This window comes from Glossina fuscipes, unplaced genomic scaffold, assembly GCF_014805625.2.
Source record: "Glossina fuscipes isolate IAEA_lab_2018 unplaced genomic scaffold, Yale_Gfus_2 1, whole genome shotgun sequence".
NCBI lineage: Eukaryota > Metazoa > Arthropoda > Insecta > Diptera > Glossinidae > Glossina > Glossina fuscipes.
The window spans coordinates 20,682,247-20,705,666 of record NW_023998415.1 but is presented as its reverse complement, the minus strand read 5'-3'; the positions used below and the strand labels follow the sequence as shown (position 1 = coordinate 20,705,666).

At 33.0% G+C, this 23,420-nt stretch overlaps 1 protein-coding gene across 4 annotated transcripts in view; it reads left to right on the top strand.

The window, feature by feature from the left end:
* LOC119645097 (uncharacterized protein DDB_G0283357) overlaps positions 1-23,420 on the top strand; it is a 678,949-nt gene that overhangs the window by 229,617 nt on the left and 425,912 nt on the right. The window contains exon 5 of one of the 4 annotated variants that reach the window (XM_038045001.1): positions 18,966-19,325. The exons of the other annotated variants lie outside the window; for them this stretch is intronic. Coding sequence (XP_037900929.1) covers positions 18,966-18,982 — 17 coding nt within the window. The 3' untranslated portion in view covers positions 18,983-19,325. Of the gene's footprint in view, positions 1-18,965; positions 19,326-23,420 lie in introns of those variants that run through there. 4 annotated transcript variants of the gene reach the window in all.

Here is a 23,420-nt window from a genome sequence, read left to right as displayed (position 1 = left end):
TTTTTTTTGTTACTTTCTTTCATTCCTACTTCTTTTTTTTTTTTTTCCGAAAGTTAGTTTAGTTTGTCTTTGTGTTTAGGGATTTGCGTTGCTAGTGCTGCTGCTGCTGCTGCTGCTGCTGCTTCTTTTTTTGCCATAATGGAACTAATGAAAATTTACTCTTGGCTTTCTTCCTTAAAATTTTTTCTATCTTCGTTTATACTTCTTCTTTTTCTTCTTTTCCTTATTTTTTTTTTTTTTTTCTCTTTTAAATTTTTTCAATCTACTGTCATTGCTATTGAATTGATTGAAATACAAAGATGCCTGATAATCGTTGCTTCATCATAAGGTTGTTGTCAATATTTTTTTTTCATTCTTTGTGTTTGCTTTCGGTTTTTCGTTATTGCGGTAAAACATGTAATTAATTCCCTATGACAACATTTCAATTGCAGCTTGATTTTCTTAAAACCGGATATTGGAAAAAACTAAAATAGAAAGAGAAGAAGAATTAGGCAAAATTTTGGCTTTGGCAATTTAAAAAATATAGAACCGTATGAGAGTGTTTCACAAAAAGAAGTACGCGAAGTACGTTCGCGACGCCTATGGAGCATTTCGTTTTGTTTTTCTGTTTCCTCTTTGCAAATGCTTTGCGTAATAGTAAGCCGAAGCCCATATTTTCGTGTAAAAAAATTCGCAAGAAAGTTATGTTCAAAAAAAAAGGTGACTCTTTATTTTTCTCGAACAGCATTTATTTATTCGTCATCACATCTGTTTGGTCCCCTTAACTATAATTAAGTAAACTTGTGGCCGCGCTTTTTCCAATCCTTCAAGCCCTTTCTTACATGCGGCCTTGCGGTATGGTCTTGAGCTCTTCCATGACTGGTTGTTTCAAAACTCCAGGCGTTCTTTTGTATAGGTAGTGCTCGTTATTGATCGTACGATTTTCTGGTTGAAACTCACGATGTACCACGCCAAAGTGAACAAAATCTTCACATTTGAGTGAACTTGTTCTGTTATTAAAAAAAAAAAAAAAAAGAAAACAAATTCGAAAATCGAATGTACCTAACCAAGGAAATTTGAAATGTCACGTTTTTTTAACACGCCTCGCATTCGTTTTCTTCTCTTTTGAAGGATGAGTTCTTCTTGCACTCACTAGTAAGGACATTATATTAAGCACCGGCCCTATTCAGCGTAGGGGGGAAATAACAGCTAGACCGAGAGCGTGATACAAGTTGTTGGATTGTTTCAACTGTTATTCTCGCAATTGCAGTTTCATGTAGTCAGCTAGTAGATGGTGGTGGTAGTTCGGCATTGTATGTTGAAAACCCAAATGGGAGCATGTTACGGTATTGTGCGTTTATGATATATTGTTTTTTTTTTTTTTGGAGTGGAAAAATTAAAAGACAGTTGTTGTCATGCTATTATCGCATAATTATGATAACAATAAATTTCGCGAAAGTCATGGTTATCGGTGAATATTTTCATCCAGTATGCGGCTTCCGAACGTATTCATAAATCATAAAACTGTTGCGATCGATATCTTTTGAAATTTCGCTGCGCAAACTCAACAATTCTTAAGTAGGAAGGAGCGATACCAAGTCAAAGTTTGCGGATTCAAATCTTAGCACGGTTTGATTGTACTTGACTGCAGCTGTTTGAGCGGCCAGCCGATAAAGGCATACCGCACTTATAAAATGTCACTCTCTATCCGTTTCCGTCGTTCTCAATCCTCTCCGATCGTTGTCGTAGGCAGCATCTCTTGTATGATTTCTCATAAATAAAGGGCAAAAAAAAAAAAAAAAAGAAAGAAAGGAAAACGTGCTAAAGTTAAAATGTTTCGTCGACCTGTTTTCATGTAATTTTCAAGCTGAACTCAAGCGAAACTCAAGATCAGTCTTGTTTTTTAGGCCACATAATCAAGTTTTCAACGTACATATTTAGAAAATCATGGCTGCAAGGCCTTTCTTATTCACCCTGATCGTAAAAAGCTTTTATGTAAACACTTTATAGGGACTGTTGTATACGGCGCATTTCGTGACGGTACAAATTCTTAAAGAATCCCAATTACTTTGTATTGATGACATGAAAATTTATTACAAATTAAATTCTCTAAATTCCATTAACCCGAATATTATATAAAATTCTTCACCTTCTTCGTTATCAAATCTCTTACATCAAATTTTAGTTAAAACGACAACGAATAATAATCGAGCGATTGTATAACGAAACAAAGAAAAAACCGAAAGAAAGGGAAACACAGCCAGAAAGAAAGAGGGTCAGATAGAAAGAGAAATAGAGAGAGAGAGAGAGAGAGAGAGAGAGAGAGAGAGAGAGAGAGGGGGAAAACAAGGTATAAATTTTATAAACTCGATGAAATCAAGGTATAATCCTACCTATGTATCTATGTATACACGCTGTTGATATTAGTATATACATAAAATTAGAAATTAAACAAAGTAACACCAATAGCTGTAACGTGGCATTGTGGGAGGAGTGCGTGAGAGAATGGCGGTAGCGAGCGGAGTGGTGAAAAGAAGCAGACGAAGAGTAAAAAGGTGATTCTTCACATTCTCTAGGCTATCCGACACAACCTAAAGCAAACAATTAATTTATTAACGGTTTTGAACAACAAAACAATGCAATATTAACTGAAAACTGAAATATATTTATCTCCGATGGCCATGCACAAAGACCTTTGCCGATGTAAATGTAAATGAGAAATTGTATGTCAGCGTATACCATATGTACGTATGTATGTTTGCTTCTACATATATGTATATATATATATATATTGTTTTGGTTTTTGTTGTTGATGTTATTTTATAGGCAAATGTACATAAATTTTCGTACATTCATGAAGAATATTTCGCAAATAAACAAACAGAGAAGACAGATGCATGGACGGACAGAGAAGACAGACAAACTGGCAGGCAGATAGATAGGTTTTTCGACATGAACATTTACAACAACGATAAGCATAAGCTACCCTCAAAATATTTGTATATGAACAAACATACACATATATATATATATATATGGGCATATATTGAAGAACATTAGAGTAAACATATGATTAGAAACAAAACATGTTAAATATTGTTGGCATTTATAAATAAGTGTGTGTCGAGATATAGGTGGATGAGTGTGTATTTGCATTAGTGTATGCATTAAATGCATTTTGAATGTTTATACAATAAAAATCGTTTATTGAACAGTTTGCTGCAGAAAATCGAAGAATGAAAGAGAAAGAAAAAGAGAGAGAAGGAAAAAGGTGAAAACTTATCCAACAGATAAGTTTAAGATACTAAAGCACATAAAATATATAAACAAAAAATTATGTTACACAACTACCGTAATAAAAGCTAATACATATATATATATATACGTATGTGCATGCCTGTGTGTGTGTGTGTGTGTGTGTGTGTGTGTATAAATTTGAATTTTAGTAAGATAAGCATAAAATTAAAGCCCGAACAAAAGGACACATAGGAAAATCTATTGCACTGTATCTCAAAATGGAAAATATTCTGTTATTTAGAAAAGCAGACCATTTACAATCGTATGCACTATGTTTATAGAAGCGTGTTTCTGCTGAATACTTGTACACCGAAGTTTGTTTTTAATATTCCGACTCTTTCTGCAATTATAAATATATACATATATATATATATATATATATATTGTGTGTGTGTGTACGTCTGTACACACATATATGTGTATATATATATTTGTGTAGGTTATAAGGGTGTTAAACATCATTATCTTTATTTAAACAATAGTTTAATAGTTTGTCCATAGTTATGCTTAGTAAATAAACAAGCAAACAAACAGAATTCTTACATATATATAATCGTACACACATACACATACATGTATAAAAACAGTCATTCACACACATGCACGACGGCTCTACATATGTTTAATTGTTAATATAACTGCAGTCGAGTAGTTTTGTGTATAAGTTGCCCACACACTCACTTCAACATAATTATGGTAGACAATTAACATGAGAATCGCCTTTGGTATGCTTATCCTCCATCCACCCCCCTCTCCCTCCCACTCGTTCATACTCTATCTATTTCTGCCTCTCACTCTTACAACACTATTTTCAATGCATGTGTGCGTATCTGCGTATGTTGTCAACGCTATTTAAACATCCGCCATCTATATCGCAGCATAGTTCTAGTGCTTCTCGTGCTCCTATTTGTGCTCTGATGGGTTATTCTACGTTGTTTCACTGCAGGAATATTATAAACAATAACAATAACAACAACAAGAACAAGAACAGCAACAAGAAAATAACAATAACAACAGCAGATAGATAAAACATGTTATGCTTCAAGTGGTTCAATGTTGTCATTCGTGTTTATGTTATAGCAGTTATGTCAAGTTATAAGTTTTGGCTGAACAACAAGGATATTTCAAACACATATGTATTTTATCCTAATATATATATATATATATATATATATATATATACAGATAAAGATGGAAAGAAAATGGGGAAAAGAAAGACAGTGGTAGAGATAGAAATAGAGAGAGAGAGAGAGAGAGAGAGAGTGAAAAAGAATGAGCGTAGTTTCCAAACTCTTTAGTACAAATGTTTAAATGCTTATTGTTCTTAATTACTTCCAAAATTTTATAAGAAAAAGAAAGTAAAACAGTGCAGGCCTAAAGAAACCAAACAAAAGCACCCGAACAATAACAGCAAAAACTAATTAATTACTTGCCAATAAGAACAAGAAGCTTCTTCAACATATCTTCAAAGATCAGTAAAATTTCTCATAATATCCAACGTAGTATGTAGCAAATAATTTCTTTTTATTAAAGTTAATAAACCAAAGATTAGTAACAACGTCGCATGTACAATCAGTTCAAATATTTTTGATAAACTGATTGGAAAAATTTAAAAGGAATAACTTAATATAACAGAAAAGACAAATATTTTATTTTTATAGGCAATGTACAGGCAATGTGGAGACTTTCATCAGCATCATTGCCTTCTCTTGAAAAAAAATCGTTGACTATTTCGACATTCCATTTTGTCATATAATAGTTGTCACGAAAACTGAACCTTCATGCGGCAGAAGGGTATCATTTTTAATATTTCATGGCGAAAATTGATTCATAAGAGTGATGTAATCAAGAAATCAACCTTATCGAGTTTGGAGCACGTAGGTCGATTTTCTAATGTGAACACTTATATGCTATACATATATAATTGTTAACCTGTTATGATGAAAATTTATTCATGAAATTTGAAATATGTGGGACCCCACTTCACATAAGATTTCTCGCGAACAGTAAGTCCTTCGGAAAATGAAAATTACTCCGCAGTTTAATAAAAAAGTGAACAGTAGGGTATTTTGATTACATGGGTTGTTTTTTTAGACCCTAACGTATATATGCATGGCATCATGAACAGCAAGCTCTCATATAGAGGGAAAGTCTAAAACTGAAAAATGATGAAATTTTTACGAAGGAAATTAAGTTTTCTAAATTTGAATCCCGCCATGTGATATGTTGCGCGCTCTCCAACGTGCTCGTCTTCATGGGAAGTATGCCTTTGCATGAAAATAATGTGTTATTTTTAGGGCGTCATTACCAAGACGAGAGAATAACTGCACTAGGCGAAGTAGTGTAGATCCTAACGGTCCTCGCTTATGTTATTCTAATTTATTTTCAATGTTTTTCTCTCCTTCAGTTTTCGAGATATAAATACTAATGAAAACCTATAAACGAGTTGATAGCATTATTTATGACAATTAACCACGATGAAGGCGTTCAAGTAAATTATTGCCTCATTCCTAAAGAAAAAAATAAATATATATATATATATATGCATATACAAACAAACAAATATTCCTGTTGAACTAAATTTTTAGTTTCAAAGCATTTTAAAAATAATTTTCCAGATCAGAATCAGTTATTTTCGATTTTTATGGAACTCGAATCAATTTTTTACATGTAACTCTGGGCTTTTATATGCTATGTACACACATTGTATTGTATGTGTTGCAGGAAGGGTTCTTTTGTTTATTCTTCTTTGTTATGCACACAAGCTAAAGGTAAGAGTGTTTATAAATACTGATGAAATTCGCCATGCTCTTAGACCACACTTTCCCGCGCGACTGCCTTTAAATATTATTTTGGGAAAATTAGTTGCAATTTTCCCTCAATATCTTCCTAAACACTAAAGAATTGCAGTGCACACAAGTAGATGATTTTTTAAGCCATGTCTCGTCTCAAACCAAATCATAACGCCCGGAATATATTGGGGAACAACTTATCCACATCGCCTCAATTGTTAAGACTCACTACTATTCTGTTGCGCTTTTTTAAGAATCCGCTGGTCGTGAACCTAAACAGTGTGCGGTGTTCTCTGCTTGGTCTTCTCACTTTGGGTAACCCGGTAACCTATCACGATAGAAACTGGATGTGAAACGCGGATATAACTAAGACAGAAATTACGTAACGTATTATTTAGTTTCGGTTCATTGCTATTCAGTCGATCGCAACATATTACGAACAAATAAGTGAGAATGTCCATTTGTCCTTCACTGTCCCTTGCTATCGCGTTTGCATGTGTTATTTGTTTTACATTAAAGCGGTGGACGAGACGCTGCCCTGTATCAGTACCACCTACGATTCACTATTTTTGCCGTGTTGATGTGCGCACACACGCATACATACAGACACACACACACAGACTTCAACCACTTCCTTTCATCGACGTGAGCATGTGTGTATTTGTGTAAATTCTATACTTTTGTGCAGTTTTTCCTATTAATCTGAGAGGTTGCAATTCACCAAGCAATGCCGCAAATGTAAAGGCTGAAGAGAATGATAGCAACCGGGAATGTATTCAACAAAACATAGTATTATTTTGTTATTGTCGTTGTCCTTGTTATTATTGTTGCTGTTCATTATTTTGGTAGTGGCTTAAAAAATACTATCAATTGACATACACAATATATATATATATATATATATATATGCGTGTACGTGTGTGTGTATGTATGTGTGTACACATGGCAATACCTGCAATTGCAACAAAACGTAAGTTGAACGCAAGCTTGTCGCCCATGTCACCCACATTTTTTTGCTTTATTTTTTTCAATTTTCCTCGTCAATACATATATGTATATATATATATGTATTTTATATATATATGTATTTTTTGAAAAATCTTTACAAAATGTCATTGTTATGTAAGTTGAGCACCTTAAGGATTTTTTCATATAAACACGTATTCGTTTAGGTATGAGCGTTTTTATGTGTTTCATGTGTATGTATGTGTGTGTGTGTGTGTGTGTGTGTGTGTGTGTGTGTGTGTGTGCGTATTTGTGCTGTCGATACTTTTCTTTTTCATACGTATGCAACTTAAAGTTCGATATATATTTTTGTATATGATATATATATATATATATATATATATATATATATATATATATATATATTTCTCTCTAATTTAATCAACTGAAAATGTATTTTATGGTTGCTGCTTCCCGCCATTAAACGTTTGCAATTCCTTGAGAAGCAATTCAATTCTTCCTTTTTCTCTCTTTTCAATTCTCTATCTCTTTTCAATCCGATTGTATTACGTCTCAAAAGAGAAACTTTTACAGAATTGATTTTGCTGAAGAATAAGCCAAGTTTTGTTTTAATTTTTTTCCTATTTTTTTTTTTTTTGTCTTTGTATTCTTTTGCCTTTGCTTTCTCCGCATGACTCTAATATAAGTCAGTTGACTTTATTTCGAAGAAAAAAAAAAAAAACAAACAAAAAAAAAGAAAGAATTTTGCGGTTTATTTTTCTGTTAAAAATAATTGTATAACAGATGAGTTTCCTGGTAAAAAAAAAAACAAAAAAAAAAAACTGAAATGCAATTATAATAAAAAAAAAAAGAGAAAAAGTTTATAAATAAATAAATAAAGTCGCACAGTAGAATCGAGATTAATTTCAAGAATTTTCATTTAATTTAATTATGAAATGTATATTTCCGCCCACGATTGCCGATGACGACGATGATAGAATAAGCGCCGCTTTTGTTAATACTCTACATTATTCAAGCATTTAAATAAAGAGTACAAAAGGGCTTTCTTAAGAAGATGCTTTCCTTTAAGCAGTTAAGCCTTGCATAATTATTCTCTAAAATGAACTAACGAAGCCTTTAACTATAATTTGAATTAACCACCATTCACCGTACGCACGTGAATATGGATTACAACCCTTTCTTTAAAGACTTGAATTTTTCGCAAACGTATACTTGTGCGTTTACATAAATTATATACATATATATGTACATCTGTTAAATCATTGACCGAAATATTCTTATCCTTCAAGTTTCAACTTGAGTAAATAAAGCATTCAAGCTTTAAAGATTATCACCGATGTAGATAAGGCAGCAAGTCATATATACATACTTATGTAAATAAACATTGAAATTTGTATATATATGAATATACGAATATGTATACGAATTTATATAGAAATCAACTGACCATCAAATATTTCTTTATATATATGCGATTAATATTAAGTTAAGCGCCACTTAACATCAATCAAATGTTATATAAAAATGAAGAAGCAGCAATAAAAGGGTTAAATATGATTTCATTTTATTTATTTATTTATTTTTTTTTTTTTATTCTATATACGAACACAAAGAACAAAGAATTGCTTCAAGGGGTTTGTATTTTAATTTAACATTTCAAAGGGATTACAAATAAATAAGTAAACAATTTTATTAAAACATTTATGATGAGATTTCAAATTGAATTAAATCTATTAAAGGAATTAACTTGAGCTTAACATAAAGTATATTCTCTGAACTTTTACGAGATGGAAATTTCACAATTCCAGGTAGTATTTTACTTCATTTATCATTACATTTAAAAAATTGTAACGAGAAACAAAATTGTGTGCAGGGTTTGCGACGACATCTTACAAAATCCAGCACTAGTTAGGAAACAACAATTGATTATAAATGCAGCGAAAATCTATTTACTCCGTGTGTCGCTCGTACATCAGAACGCACATATAATCGATTGCCAAAGCCGATCGCTACATATCCGACACGGATGTTTCCAATCAAAAATGACGAAAAGTGAACCTTCAGTTTTCATGAGAATCTTTATATGGAAAAAAGTCGGAAACACATACCAAGATGATCCTTATTGAAGATGTCAAACTTGAACATTAAGATAGGTTTAGTTTGCGTGCGCACATTCATATATCGGATGGAATGAATAAAAGAATGGTGTTTCGAGTCGCGACCCAAGCTTATCATGTTCCTTTAGTTTGTTAAAGTACGGCTTTCTTCGCTTGTTTTTTCTTTCTTTTGTTTTTTTTTTTTTTTTTTTGTTTGAGTTAAAATTACAATTATTTTTCATAAAATGTCCTATCGCAAAACCTATCGCAGTACCTTAGATGGCGAGTGGTTTGATTCACTTCATTTTCAATACGACCGTATGAAATTCATCAAAAATATCTCGAAAATTTAAACCTGTAGGATACACACCAAGACACAGGGACAGACGGACAGATGGGGTACAAACCATTCGTCAAATTATAGGAATAAACCGAAATTACGATTTGGTAAATAATAGTGGGCAATTGTTTGGACGTCACCCGTGGACCAAATTTGTCCGTCCGCCCATCTGTTCGCCAGTCTTCACCGTCTTGTGCACTTGTGCTCAAAAGCTCAACGTACAGCTTGAAATTTTCGAAATATCTTGCTGAAATTGCTAAATCGACATGTTACGGTTCAAGGCCGCACCCTATTGAAAATCCACCATCTCTTGAGCGCGTCCCACACAAGGCCTTTTTTTGAAAACTCCTCGAAGAGCTGTAAGAATAAGTGTGCAATGGAGTGCATTTTTCAAGCCGTTATCATAATAACTAACCGGCAAATGAAGAGATATACATAGATATCATTACAAGGACTTTCCTCTACACCTTGATTAAGAATTTACATTGAGTCTTTTCTAAAGAAATCTTCGGCCGGTAAAGCCATTTGTGAAATCTGAAAGGGTTCATGGCGATCGTACTACGGCGTAGGTATTATGGACATACGGAAATTATCCGAAATGTCTTCCTCATCAGCTTTTTATATGTCATATTCAATGCATTGCTAATAATCTGTTCCAATGGTATTGAGAAGAAAAAAAAAAAAAAAAATAGATATGAAATTGTTTCTAAATAATTATTAATGACAACTATTTGCACTGAGTTGTTAACGAGTAGGATACACACTGACAGTACATATATAATTGTTTGTGTTGTTAACTTCGTAACCGGCAATTACATATATGACCGCAAGGGAGAGAGATACCAATCAGTAAATACACGGAATACGACCGACTGTCATGTCATTTTGTTGACTTGAAGGCCTTTAATTAACGCCAGCAAATGCTTATTTAGCATATTGGTTGAGCCATTTGAACCATTCTCCGCTACCCTCAACTTGTGTTTTCCCCTCTCTGCGCGACGAGTAAATAATTTTTTATTACGTAAATGACGTAACACGCTACATTCGCCGTTTTAATTGTATATATATAAAATTGTAATTTCAATATTTATTTTTTACGTTAAATACGTTGGCGATTTTATTAACGCATTTATTTATCGTTTTATCCCTGAATCATAATTCGACGTAAAAAAAAGGAATTAATAGTTAAATACACCTTCAAGTTATTTGGACTTTTCGAATAATACGCACACACATATTGACCTTTATTGATCGTACGCGAATTCACGTTTTCAATAATGAAGGAAAAAAGAAACGAGAAAACATTTTTAAACATATTATATGATAAATTATTAATAATAAGTACATAAAAGTATTGATCTTTGGTAGCAAGCAAGTCTTCCCTATCGATAAAATGTCAAATTTATACACAATAGTTTGGCTTGAATGTGTTGAGGCCTTGCATCACATCATTTATGCAACGCGTTAATCATATAGTTCTCACAGCTTCAAACAGTTTGTAATATTGTTGTTAGTAGAGTAAAATTAAATGACGTTGACGCGTCCGTGTTTCAATCGAGAAGCATATTAGAACCCATAAGACCCATAAGACTATCTATCTATACATACTTAATTCAATTATATGTAAAGCTATGGGCGTAAGATGTGGCAACTTCTCTATCGCATCAAACATATTGTGTTGCAACCTTTTTTGAGAGATATGCTATACGTATTAGCTTTCGTAAGTATGGTCAAGTATGGATTCTTTTGATTCACATATGATATCATTTTTTACAATAGAGACCGGAATCGATGGCAGCCAGCGTCTTCTGATGCCCACTCAAACACACCACATGCACAACAGAATCTTTTAATTTGCCTAAATTATTTTTATGCCGGGATATTCGGGACTTTTTCGCCTACTGCCCTTGAGTCTTTATTATACGAGACGTGGTTAAAAAAAAAAAAAAAAAAAAAAGAAGAGAATTTCTTATTTTTCTCGAAAACTATTTAATCATTTCTTGTCTCCTTTACGGTAATCCCCCTCGTGCGTTTTCAGCTGATTTAGAAATAATCCTTGTTAACAATTGAGCGGGCAACCGCACTTCATTAAGACAAAGAGAACTCTCTTAACAAAAGAATGAAGAGTTGAAGTCGGCAGCATTTTACATAAAAAGAACGCATTTGCTGCAAGCTGGAGCAATAAGTTGATAGAAAGAAAGAAATTGGATTTTGATCGAAAAGTTTAGATCGTCCTACCGTGACTTAACATTCTTCTGTTTATATAAGATATTTTTTTTTTGAACGTCAAATAAGCCAAAATAAATTTGTGTTTTGTAAAAAATAAGGAAAATAGATACTCATAACATGAGCTCATATACAGTAAAAAAAGGTTGCTCGTCTGTAACGTTCATTTACAACACTTGCACGTGCACTTGAACTTTATTAAAATAGAGCAATAGCTTTAACGAATCACCAATAATCTTCAATCGCTATGCTTAAGTAACGTTTCGAGAGACTTAACGGTTCAGAGCAAATCCTCTTTTTTGTTTCTTAAATTATGCTATGCTTATAGAATAAATAGACTTTGTTTTTTGTAGCCAATAAGGTCTCCCCCCCGAAAATCGTTTTACATTGTTTATTGATAAGTATTTAGTTTTTGGTGTTGCGTCTCTCCTTGCTAGCTAGCTGTATAGAGGCATGGGTGCACTTCAGTTTTGAGCAGCTTATTAATCTACTTTTTGTATCATTGGCTGCAACACTAATCTTGTGACCGCGATAAACTTAAATTTCGGTCCCTATGTAGTTGAGAATGGACAGCTTAATTTATCTCGAAACTTTATAGAAATATTTTTTTTCAAATTTCCGTCGCCCAATCTCAAGAGTGTTCGACGACAATATTTCGCGGCAATAATTCGATTGTCTGCCTTGAATGATAAAACTTAGGTAACATTTGCGTAAAATTGTTACAATTTAGAAGGCAGTTATCTTCGCGTTTCAAAAGATCCAAATAAAATATAGTTTGAACTGATTTTCGAAGGGGTTACTATCTTAAGTAAATTATTTTAAGCAAGCAGCCATGGGTTGAATACTTTTTAAATTAGATTATGTAATACACTTTTTATTTATTTACTGTATGTTAACATTACTCGCACATTTCAACCAGATCTCCTTGGAGAACTACACACATTTATATTCGGAAATAAAAAAATATGATTATTGCTTGAATAAACGCACTTGTACGTGTTAACAATTTGTTGTTCTGTCAGGATCATAAAATGTCAGAATTTTAAGGTGAACAGGTGTCGCAGTACAACGCAGCACACAAAATACGCGCACAACCGCACCTCACCCCGCTACAATGGTGCTATAGTTAAAGTGTTACTTTTTCAGATTTTATATTACATGTTACAAACAAATTTGTCTACTGGGGAAAGAAGCACGCAAAAAAACAAGAAAAAACAAAAAAAAAATAATAAAAAATAAATAAATAAAAATAAATAAATAAATAAATGAATAAAATCGTATGTTGGAATTGTGAAATTATGTTTATGATACACATGCACAATAATATATATAACGCAATGCATTTCTGTGTTGGCGTGCGTGTATATATGTCTATAATAAATGAAAATAAATTATTGTCTAAATTCTATTAAGGGCGACTTGTATTAAAATAAATTTTAAGAAAAAAAACAAATCAAATCCGATTAACGTTAAAATAATCTTAATAATAGCGTAACGTGCTTAACGTACATAGTATATAAACCGTTTAACGATATATACCTTTGACTGATTGTCGCTATTTTGTCCTCTATTGAAAGCTTTTATCTACCTCTTAAGCAGCCAACGGGAATGTTTAGGGTCTTAAGACATAAAAATTTTCGAATAAATACATTTTTAGTTTCGGATCTTGCAAAAACCCCCATAAAGTATATGCGTTGGTGACCAGTGCCTAAATCGGAATCTTTTTGCGCCTATCCGTCCGGTTTCCCCATCTCTCTAACTATCCAACTATGTAGGTGTCTACGAAAAACAAACGATCTCATGCCCTACAAATTTGCAAAAGAATTAGAAAATGGTCGAAGGGCGTGTCTACAATGCAGCAAAAGCAAATAATGCCTTCACTTTCTCTGTATTTCGCTCGTTATGCAAAAGCTACAGAGAGCACACGATCAACATACATCACAAGCGGGATTACGTTCGATGGGGCTACTATCTCACTGGATTTTTTATTTTTTGTTTATGTCGTCATCAGTGCTGAGGGTAAGCCCAAAGGTTTACACTTCTCTTTTAGCTTTGACTTAAAGCACCTAAGTTGCTTACATTTTTCCTTTGTTTCTTTTGCCTAGACCACGTACGATCCGTTTTATTTAGTAAATCGATTGATACGGGGATAGATGGAAAAAGCATTTTTTGCATTTTCTTTTGACGAAATTTCTTCCTCGACCGTGAGATGATTAATCAACCCTTCGATGGCCACCAATGAAACCGGTCTCGTAAGATGTAGGCCATCATACGGCGAAAAGCTATCACTTTGGATATTTTATGGCAAAAAGAGGTGAATAGTAACAGTAGTAATGTAGTATATTTAATAACCATCTGTGGCCCATTATCAAATTCTGAATTGTCTGCTTTACCTACACATATTATACTTAGAAGTTGGTGAGAAGCTTCAAATTGCTCACTGTCTTTTTGAATCTACTTTTTTTCCCCGTAAAGTGGGGCAATCGGGATAGGAAGCGTTCTATGCGAACGCCAATAGCCAATATCTTTATCCCTTCAATTGACTCAAAACGATATTCACGGACCCTTTCCGTCAGTTACGCGGACGACGATAAGCAGAAGTCAGCGATATGAGTCTCGGTAAACTAATGCGTGTACAGTGATATAAGAAGTGGTATTGTTGTTGTAATGCAAAAAGTCAAATTTTTTTGCGCATAATTCTGGCAGAGAGGTCCACGTGTGTGGGTATGTTCGCATATATATGTATTTATATACATGTATAATACGTAAGTAAATATTCTTTGGTTCAAAATGCACTGTTCAGTTTGAAAGGCAAAGGCATACGCGGATCACTTCTATTTCATCCAAAAGATAGTTCTCATCTGCTACGCAGACACGTTTTGCATGCAAGTTATATAAAAATTTAAACATATGCTAATGTCTCGTAAAATTAAATCGTTGGTTGGGATATGGGATATGCGAGGAAAGAAAGAAATAATGTAAAGCAGTTAATGGCAAGGAAGCCCTAACAAGGTTTGCAGTAAATATTATATTAAATTATTTTATAATTCAAACGTATGTATGTGAAGGCAACGGTGTGCATTGCAAATGGGTTTATATGTACATTTAGCCCTTATGCATACGGTTGCCGCATGAAAAGTTAAAACTCAAACGAATTACGTTCTTATACTTACTCGGCTGCCTTTTCTCAGTCTCTTTACATATCTTCGCCACAGACTGACTGTTGATTATTTAGGGATCGTTTCCGCTAACTAACAAACATATATAGATGTGCGCATACACGCATACACATATAGACACGTACATATACATATTTCTAATTGCCTTGGATATGATGGTGTTGGTGCTTGCATAAAGTTTTACTGCCACAATTTCACAATAAACATAATGTCACAACTAAACAATTATGAAAAGAGCATATGAACGTAAATGTAAATACATATCAAAGTAATATATATATATATATATATATATATATATATATAAATATATACATAGATACATATATGTATACGCGAATAGTTAGCTAGCATCAGTCGGCAATGGCAAATGTTTTCTACAAAATAATTTTAAGCTATATTTTGCAATGCTATTTAAATGACTGAGCTTAGAGGTACGTATATAAGTATGTTTATTTTCAACACATGCATATAAATATATGTATTCAGTATGATACGAATGCCGTTGCTGTTGATTGTATATGCGTGCGCTGCAATTGTTGAAAATTAAGAACATGCTCCCAATTTAAAATTGCTGCAGGACAGATTAACATAAAATTCAAAGCCAAATGACACAATTAAAGAATGAGCGAATGCATGAATGTTCAAATGAATGAGCGAATGAATGAATGAATGAATGAATGAATAGACGATTGCGATAAATGCTATATGGCATTAAAAACCGCAAGATTGCTGCTCACTAGCAGAATAGGTTTCGCCTTCGTAGGACAATATATATATATATATACAAATATATATGCAATTCCACATATATGCATAATCTTGTATTATTTAACTACGTTTAGTTAGTTAGATATACTAAAGGATTTTTTAGTGGATATGTATAATACGTTTTAGGGGAGATTCAGACACTGTGCAACAACATCATCATTATAATTATTGTTATCAAACAATAGTCGATGCTAAACAAAAGTTTTTCAGCATTTAAAGAACGAGAGTGCAGTGGTCGTGTTTATCATATTGCCAACGATTCATTGTTTAACGATAGCGTGGTTAGTATTGCTGTTACTGCTGGCGATGGCACGCACTGGCAGACTTCGTTTGTTAACTTGCAGTGGTCCGTCGTACAAAGTGCACATTTACGATAAAAACATTGACAATGACAACACAATAGATGATGTCGGTCGACATATCTACATATATATACTTTTTTATAGATATATAGATGCGCGCGCGTCTCTCTATATGTAAGTATGGATGTGCATACATTCATACATTCACTTACATATTTGCAAATTTAAATGCATGTGTGAGTGTGTGGGGCCTTTTGCTCATATATTTAATTAAAATTACTTCACAAACAGATTAACATTTTTCAGAAAGCAATTAATGCATTTAAAAAAATTGAATTAATTTCTTTCTTTTTTTTCTTCCATTTTCTAGATTTTCTTGGTAATTTTTTTCTATTTATTTATTTATTTATTTATTTATTTTATTTTATTTTATATTATTATTATTATTTTTTTTTTTTTCAATTCCTACTCTCTATGTTTGCTTTCAAAATGACTCTGGCCACACCTGCCATCTAATGATTTTAATATAAATGAATGTCAGATTTTTATCGTTGATTCTTTTATTTTTCTAACTCGACAACAGTAACGCCAACAACAACGAATTATGACACCTTTTCACAAATGCACAATTAAAAGCAACTTAGTAACAACGCAGCGCCAGCTATCACCACCACATTAGAGAGTTTCATGCTATTGCACTCTCCGACTTGTCTTGCCCGTGGCTGGTTAAAAATTTATGTAATACATTGTAATTAGCTTTAATAACTAAATAGTTTGCATGAGATAGTATTACATATAGAAAAAAATTCACACATATATGTACATATACACAATCACCCACATCCACACACAAACACAAAAGCGCATATCCCTATATTATAAACGTGAATAAATTAAAGCATAAACATGAACATGCTAAAGTCTCCACAAATTACCTTTTAATATATGGCAATGCGTGGAAACAGGCAAGAGTTTAGCTTAACAAAAACAACGACGTTCAATTTGTTAATAATCATTATCGCTGATTTTTATGTCAAACTCATAAACTAACTATCAGATACGAACTTGTTATTAACCACAGGCGTACAATAGAAAAATTCAAGTAAAAAGCTATTATCTCTTTTCTCTTAAACTATCCTATCAAAGCCGAAACAATAGAATTGTGAAATATTTTATTGTATTTACTACATATTTAATTTATAATCTGTCCGAAGAGATGCTAAATGAACGTTGTAACAAGGTCAGAAAAATAACTGATTTTATGTGTACCGTACCCCAAAGGGCAGCGTAATAATCTGGATAAGAAAAATAGGATAAAACTAGTTTTTCTTCTCTCCATAATTTTGGATGAGCGGCGTTGTTTTTTTCTCTAATTTAGAATAATTTTATGTAAATTTATATTGCATGCCTCTAGTAGTTTATGAGGCAACTTGCAGAAAAAACAGAGGGTGAGAGAGACCTCGGCTTTTGTCATACAGGCGTATGGGCGTTCTAGACGTGTTTTTTGCCGGTTTGTTACTTTAAAATTCATTCGCAAATTTGAAAGGGGTATCTTCATTCTTCCAAACAGAAGAGTATTTACAACGGATACTTGCGCCTTTTAAATGCATTAAAAAAATTAAAAAATTAAAATTAAAATTTAATTTTGATACACTATAAAATCGGGAAGACGTGGTGGAGTTTTCCCATTTTTGTACAGGTACTACAACATCGTCCATAGAATATACGTTCAAATTTTTGTGGAGTATTCTGCTACAGTTTATAAGTTCTCAGTTTATGTGATACTGGCTCGGTTTCAATACCGCTGTACGTGCAGGGACTTCCAATGCTTCTGCCAAATTTGAAGGCTATAGCTGAATTTTTACGGTCGGGAGAATGCTTGCAACAGACATTAGGCGGATGGACAAACGGGATTGCTTAAATCGATTCAGAACATAATGCTGACCAAGAATATGTCTACTTTGTGGGGTCTTCGAAGTATCATCCTGGGCGCATGACTGGCCGAGTACGCAAAGGATCTCAATTAACATCTCAATGATCGTGGCTTCAAATCTCAATTGCGATACAGTTAGATGCTAGTAGTTTAAGACTTAGTCTCTTCTCTGGTTGAATTAATTATAATTATAATAATAATAATAATAATAATAATAATAAATAGTTCCTAGTATAGCAGTGCATGATGTCTTCCCAATCTTCTTAATTCATTGATCTCATTCGGAGGAGATATTACCGAAGGATTTATGTGATTGTTCAGTACGGCATGCGCTCAATTAGTTCTTTAATGAATGGACAAAGCAGGTTATTAGGAATAGTTTTGTTGCTAAAGAACTACAGGCCGTTAGCAATTACACGAAGAGTGCTAGATTGCCGTAATTATTTCAATATTCGATTAACTAGCTCCTCACCATTGTATCTCCAATATTCTTAATATGTACTTAACTCTGACCTTAACTTGAAATCCTAGGGGAATTTGCCAATAGAGTTTTCTGATCGTTAAATCGAATTGTTGGCGTTCAGTTTCTATGTGATTTTTTCCATCTTTAAGCTTCGGCCAATAGGTATGCCAAGGCATTTTACAAACTTCTTGATAGGGCTATTATTGCAAGACCTCAAGAAAACGTAAAGCTATTGAATGGCTTTGGAGAGAGGAAACTTTAACTAACGATTCATGTCTCATTTAACTTAATAAAGTTTAATCCACAAAGTAAATCTTTCGCGAATGTTCGCTTACAAAACTGTGTACAGCAGCACACATGAATTATCGAAAAGCTTTGAGGAAAATATTACGTTAATCGAGAAATTTTAGGTGAAAGAAAATTGATTTTAATTCTCTCGCTCTTTAGTAAATGAAAGAAATTTTTCTTATCACCATCTCTTCATAGAGTAGTTAGTTCTATATAGAATGCTGTAGATTGTTCTTTTTTTTTTTTTTTTGTTTTCAAAACTTTTGATTTAATTCAATTTTCTATTTAAAAAAATGTAAAAATAATTCTTTCCTTTTTATCTTCTCTTTCTAGGTAAGTATCAACCATGAACATGTAAGGGTAAAGCAAAAAATCGTTCTTAAAAGGCTTAAGAAATCAGTGCACATTATTTCGCAGCGACGCCATTGACAATGACATTAACAAGTATTTACTGACTAAATGATGATTCATTTATTCACTTAGTCAGTCATTCATTTCTTCAAGGAATTAATTGAAACGTTTAGTTAAAAGTTAGACAAGCACTTACAATGAAAAATAGAGAAAAAAAAAAAAAAAAAAAAAGAAAGAATATATACAATCTTCGTATTTCAGTATATATTCAGGTTGGGGAAAAAGTCTTGAGAGATTTTTCTTTCTGTTAAATTTTATTTGGTGTCACATATCGTGCAGCAGCCGTCGGATTGCATTATAATATGGCGCCTTTGAAATACGACATTTGGACACTTTATGAGATTCCAGCGAACTTTGGTCAAAAACCTATAACCTATAAATCAACAACTAACTATTAATCAGAGTGCAGACAGCGATTAAACAAAAACTTACCAATATTGATCACTTGAAATAGAAGTTGCTCCCCATCACTTTGGAGAAGGGATAGAAAGAAAAGGTAACGAAAAATCTCGCAATATTTTTTCTCACTGTGCATACTGTGTATATAAATACTGTGGAAAACCTTCACATATGAAGAAAACAGTTAATGTTTACTGTCTTAGCAAAACCTGACAGCTTGTTTCTTTAAGAGACGATGCTGCGGAAGTTAAAGCGAATTGCGCGCAAATAAAAGATGCAAAAAAAAAAAAATACGCATGCTTAAGAAATACAAAAAAAGTAAAACCAATTTAAATCTCACTAATTACTCGTGAGACAAATTACATAAACTCAACTTGAATGGGTGTCTTCGTCTAGTGCACATATACATATGTATATCGAAGAATGCACCGAGGAGCGTACAAATATATTCATACGCACATAAGTTAGTTGTCTTTCAGGCAGTAGCCTTCTCCTGCCTTACTCTCCTTCGGAGTATAACTTTTTCGTATTAATTGTTAAACAGTTGGGTGAGAAATTATTATACTCATCCTCGGTAGGGTAACATAGCTCGAGTCAACATTAGTGGCTTTGAGTGTGTGTTTGTGCGAATAATAAACTTATATTATACTTTTATATATATATATGCATATATATATTTGTATATATATATATATATATATATATATATATATACAGGCACTTACGTACATGCATACAAAAGAAATTAAGTTTCGTTTTCTGTGAATGTGGATGTGGATGCTTATCATTTACAATTTGTATGTGCTTCAGCTTTCTTTTCTCCTTTTCTTTTTTGTTTTCTTTTTTGTTGTTTTCTGTCTCCGTTTTCAAGATAATTTTCTGTTACTGAGTCTTGAAGTGAAACGTTTGCATTTACAGTCATTAGCTGCAATTTTCTAGGCGTTCTTCTGTCGCAAGGTAACATAGTCATGTCCTGGTGTACCGGATTTTTATGTAACATCTCGCAGACAATAGATGCGCGTGACATTGTGAGGTGAGGGTGTTATTTAATTCATATCCAAACTGAAAATGAAATAGCTTAAGCGTAATTATCAAGGCGACAAATGAATGCATTAAATATTAATTCATTTTCACCGTTCATTTATTTCTCTTTTATGCTGCGTTTTCTGCGGCGTCGTTAAAGCGAATGCCAGAAAAAATTATTAAACGAAGACGAAATCAAGTTTTGTTGCGTTAATGCGAATTCAAATGAAAACGAAAAGCGTAAATATTAAGCATAATAGTCACAAAATATTATGCAATCATAACCAAGTAGAGAGAAGAGAGAAGAAAAAAAGAGAAATTATCCAAATTAAATTAGTTCGCTATTTAAAGGGTTTCAGGAGGAAAGTCATTGCAAATTTTTTTAAATATTTATTTATTCTGTTTATTGATTTAATAAATGCCTTGAATCTTCTAAAAGACTTGCGAAAAAAAAACCCCTAACTGCGAAAAAGCGTTCCTTGGCATTTATGCTTTCGCCGTAACCATCTAAAAAGAGTGCCTCCATCAATTAAATCTGTGTTGGAAAGTAATTGTTTAACGTCGTATGTGTTGATTGCTAACCATTCTTAATCCGCAACTAAAAAAAGCTGATTTAAAAACAATTCCAAGCAAAGCAAGTAACAACATTATAAAACGGGCCACGGCCCGTCATTCAATATGGTCGAACAGTTGGTCTAATGTCAAATTCTTCCAATGGCGTACGTTGTTGAGTCAAAACGCGTCGGCGATTACGATGTATAGGCTGAACACGACGCTGACACGCAAAGTGTACAAACGGACAGATAGGTTTAAATCGTTTCTGAAAATGTTTGCTATTCGAGGTGGGCCCTCTTCTCAACTCCTTCTGAGTTTTACAGTCATCCGGAGAATGTATTAATTAAGCTTCTGTATTTGTACGGGAAGTACACAGTCCTTATATGAAAAGATATTGTAATTTTTAAAATTTCGCAGGAAAAATCGCTGAGTAAAAAATATTTCGGCATTTTAAATATTTTTAATAATTTTTAGTTTAGAAGTTAATCTGACAGAATGTGGACGACGTAGGTCGTAAAAGAATTAACCGTAGGGAATTTCGATAAAAATGGCTCCTTCTTAGACACCCACTATGCATATGAACTTTCATGAGCAGCAAGCTCCTATATGGCGAGAAAGTTCAATTTTTGTTATTTACAACGATGACAGACGGAAAAGAATAAAAGTGAATTGCCTAACTCTTTCACCTTAGCTTCCTCGACTGACCAGATAGGATTATTCAGAATACGCCTTATAAATATGACACAACGACATAGCTTTGTCTATTGTTGTTGGTAAAATGACGGGATAACGGGATAAAGTTTTTATTACTTAAGATATTTCGGAGATTGTGTAAACTTATATCTCTTTACCCATTAGCCCAATTTAGTCGTAGAAACTTTTGTCATCATATCTCCCCTCATATCCAACATTTATACCTGACTTCCTCCGGATATTTTATTTTATCGACATCACATTCCCTGCAAGTTTCTCAATTTGTTACAAATTATTGTTACATATTATCTAGAATGAGTTTGAGTTTATAAGATTAATGCAAATATATATATACATAGAATACATATATATATATATATATATGTACGTACGTATATATATCTAAAGTGGTTTCAGTGAAATTGCTTTGATTTTTTCTAAAATTTAGTTGAGGTGGAAAGACTTACCAATTTTTATAAAATATTTTCTTGAATTTTTCCTTACCTCTCGCTTTAAATGACATTTATATAAATGTACGTTTGCATATTGTGCGATCGAAAGTAATAACGAAAAATACGAACCAGTAGAGTTGAATACCTTGGGGCCAGCGCTGGTTATCATCAACGTTTCTCGAATGACAGCAGTACACGTTTTTAATATAAATAAACAATAATTCTTTTTTACTGACCGTAACTCCTGCTCTTGATGTCCCTCGCGCTTCTCTACATTTACCGTTTTCTGAAAGCTAAACAAAACTTTATGGCAAACAACCATAAAATTTGGAAATTTTTATTGAAAATAGAAAACAAAATAGAAAAAACAAAGGAAAAAAAGAAAAAGCAGCCAACACAGAAATCATGTACTAAATGAAAAATTCTTGTCGCAGCAATAAATTTATTGTTTTCACTAAAGAAAAAGTTCATTATTTTCGATTTACAGTGTAGATGTGTGTTTGTATGTGTATTTGTGTGTGTGTATGCGTATATGCCGTTTTTCTCTTTCACTCACTACTTAACTAAAATAAATACAAATCTGAAAAAAAAAAAAAAAAAAAAATACTGAAATTTTCGTTCCATTTCCGTTTGCCTGCATATGGTCGGTCGGTACGGCAGACAAGTCATTCCTTTGTAGAAAGCGTAGAGCTTACGTTCTTAGTCATGACAGTACATTAAAAACAATAGTTTTTCTTTACGGTTTTTTCCCTTTTGCGATTTCTGAGTTGCACATGGCTTTAAATAGAGCACAGCAGCAACACCAGCCGGCAACATCAAATGCAGTCACATTGAGATTGAGTTCAGGGAGAAAAAACCCAAAGAAAAAAAAAAACAAAAAAAAAAACAAAACGAGAAAGCGTAGAAAAAAAAAAAAAAACCAAAAAATAAAATAAACGGAAAATGTATGTATGTATGTATGTATGTATGTGTGAAAAAATATCGCCTCGAGTACAATTGAAATCTTTTTAAGTAATTTTAGCACGTATTACGCTATTATTACTCTAAAACACTGTTTGTGTTGTTTTAGTTTCTACAACAGAAGCCAGTAGAGAAAGCGAAGCAAAAACAATCACTTTCTAAAGGACATTTGTTAGTAGTTGTATAATGTTAAAGTACCTCTTGCGCTCTCGTTTCCCGTTCTCGTCACCAACATTAACCCTTCTCCCGCTTCATCGAATAGAGGCGTGGGCTGGGGGATAGAAGAACGAAAGGA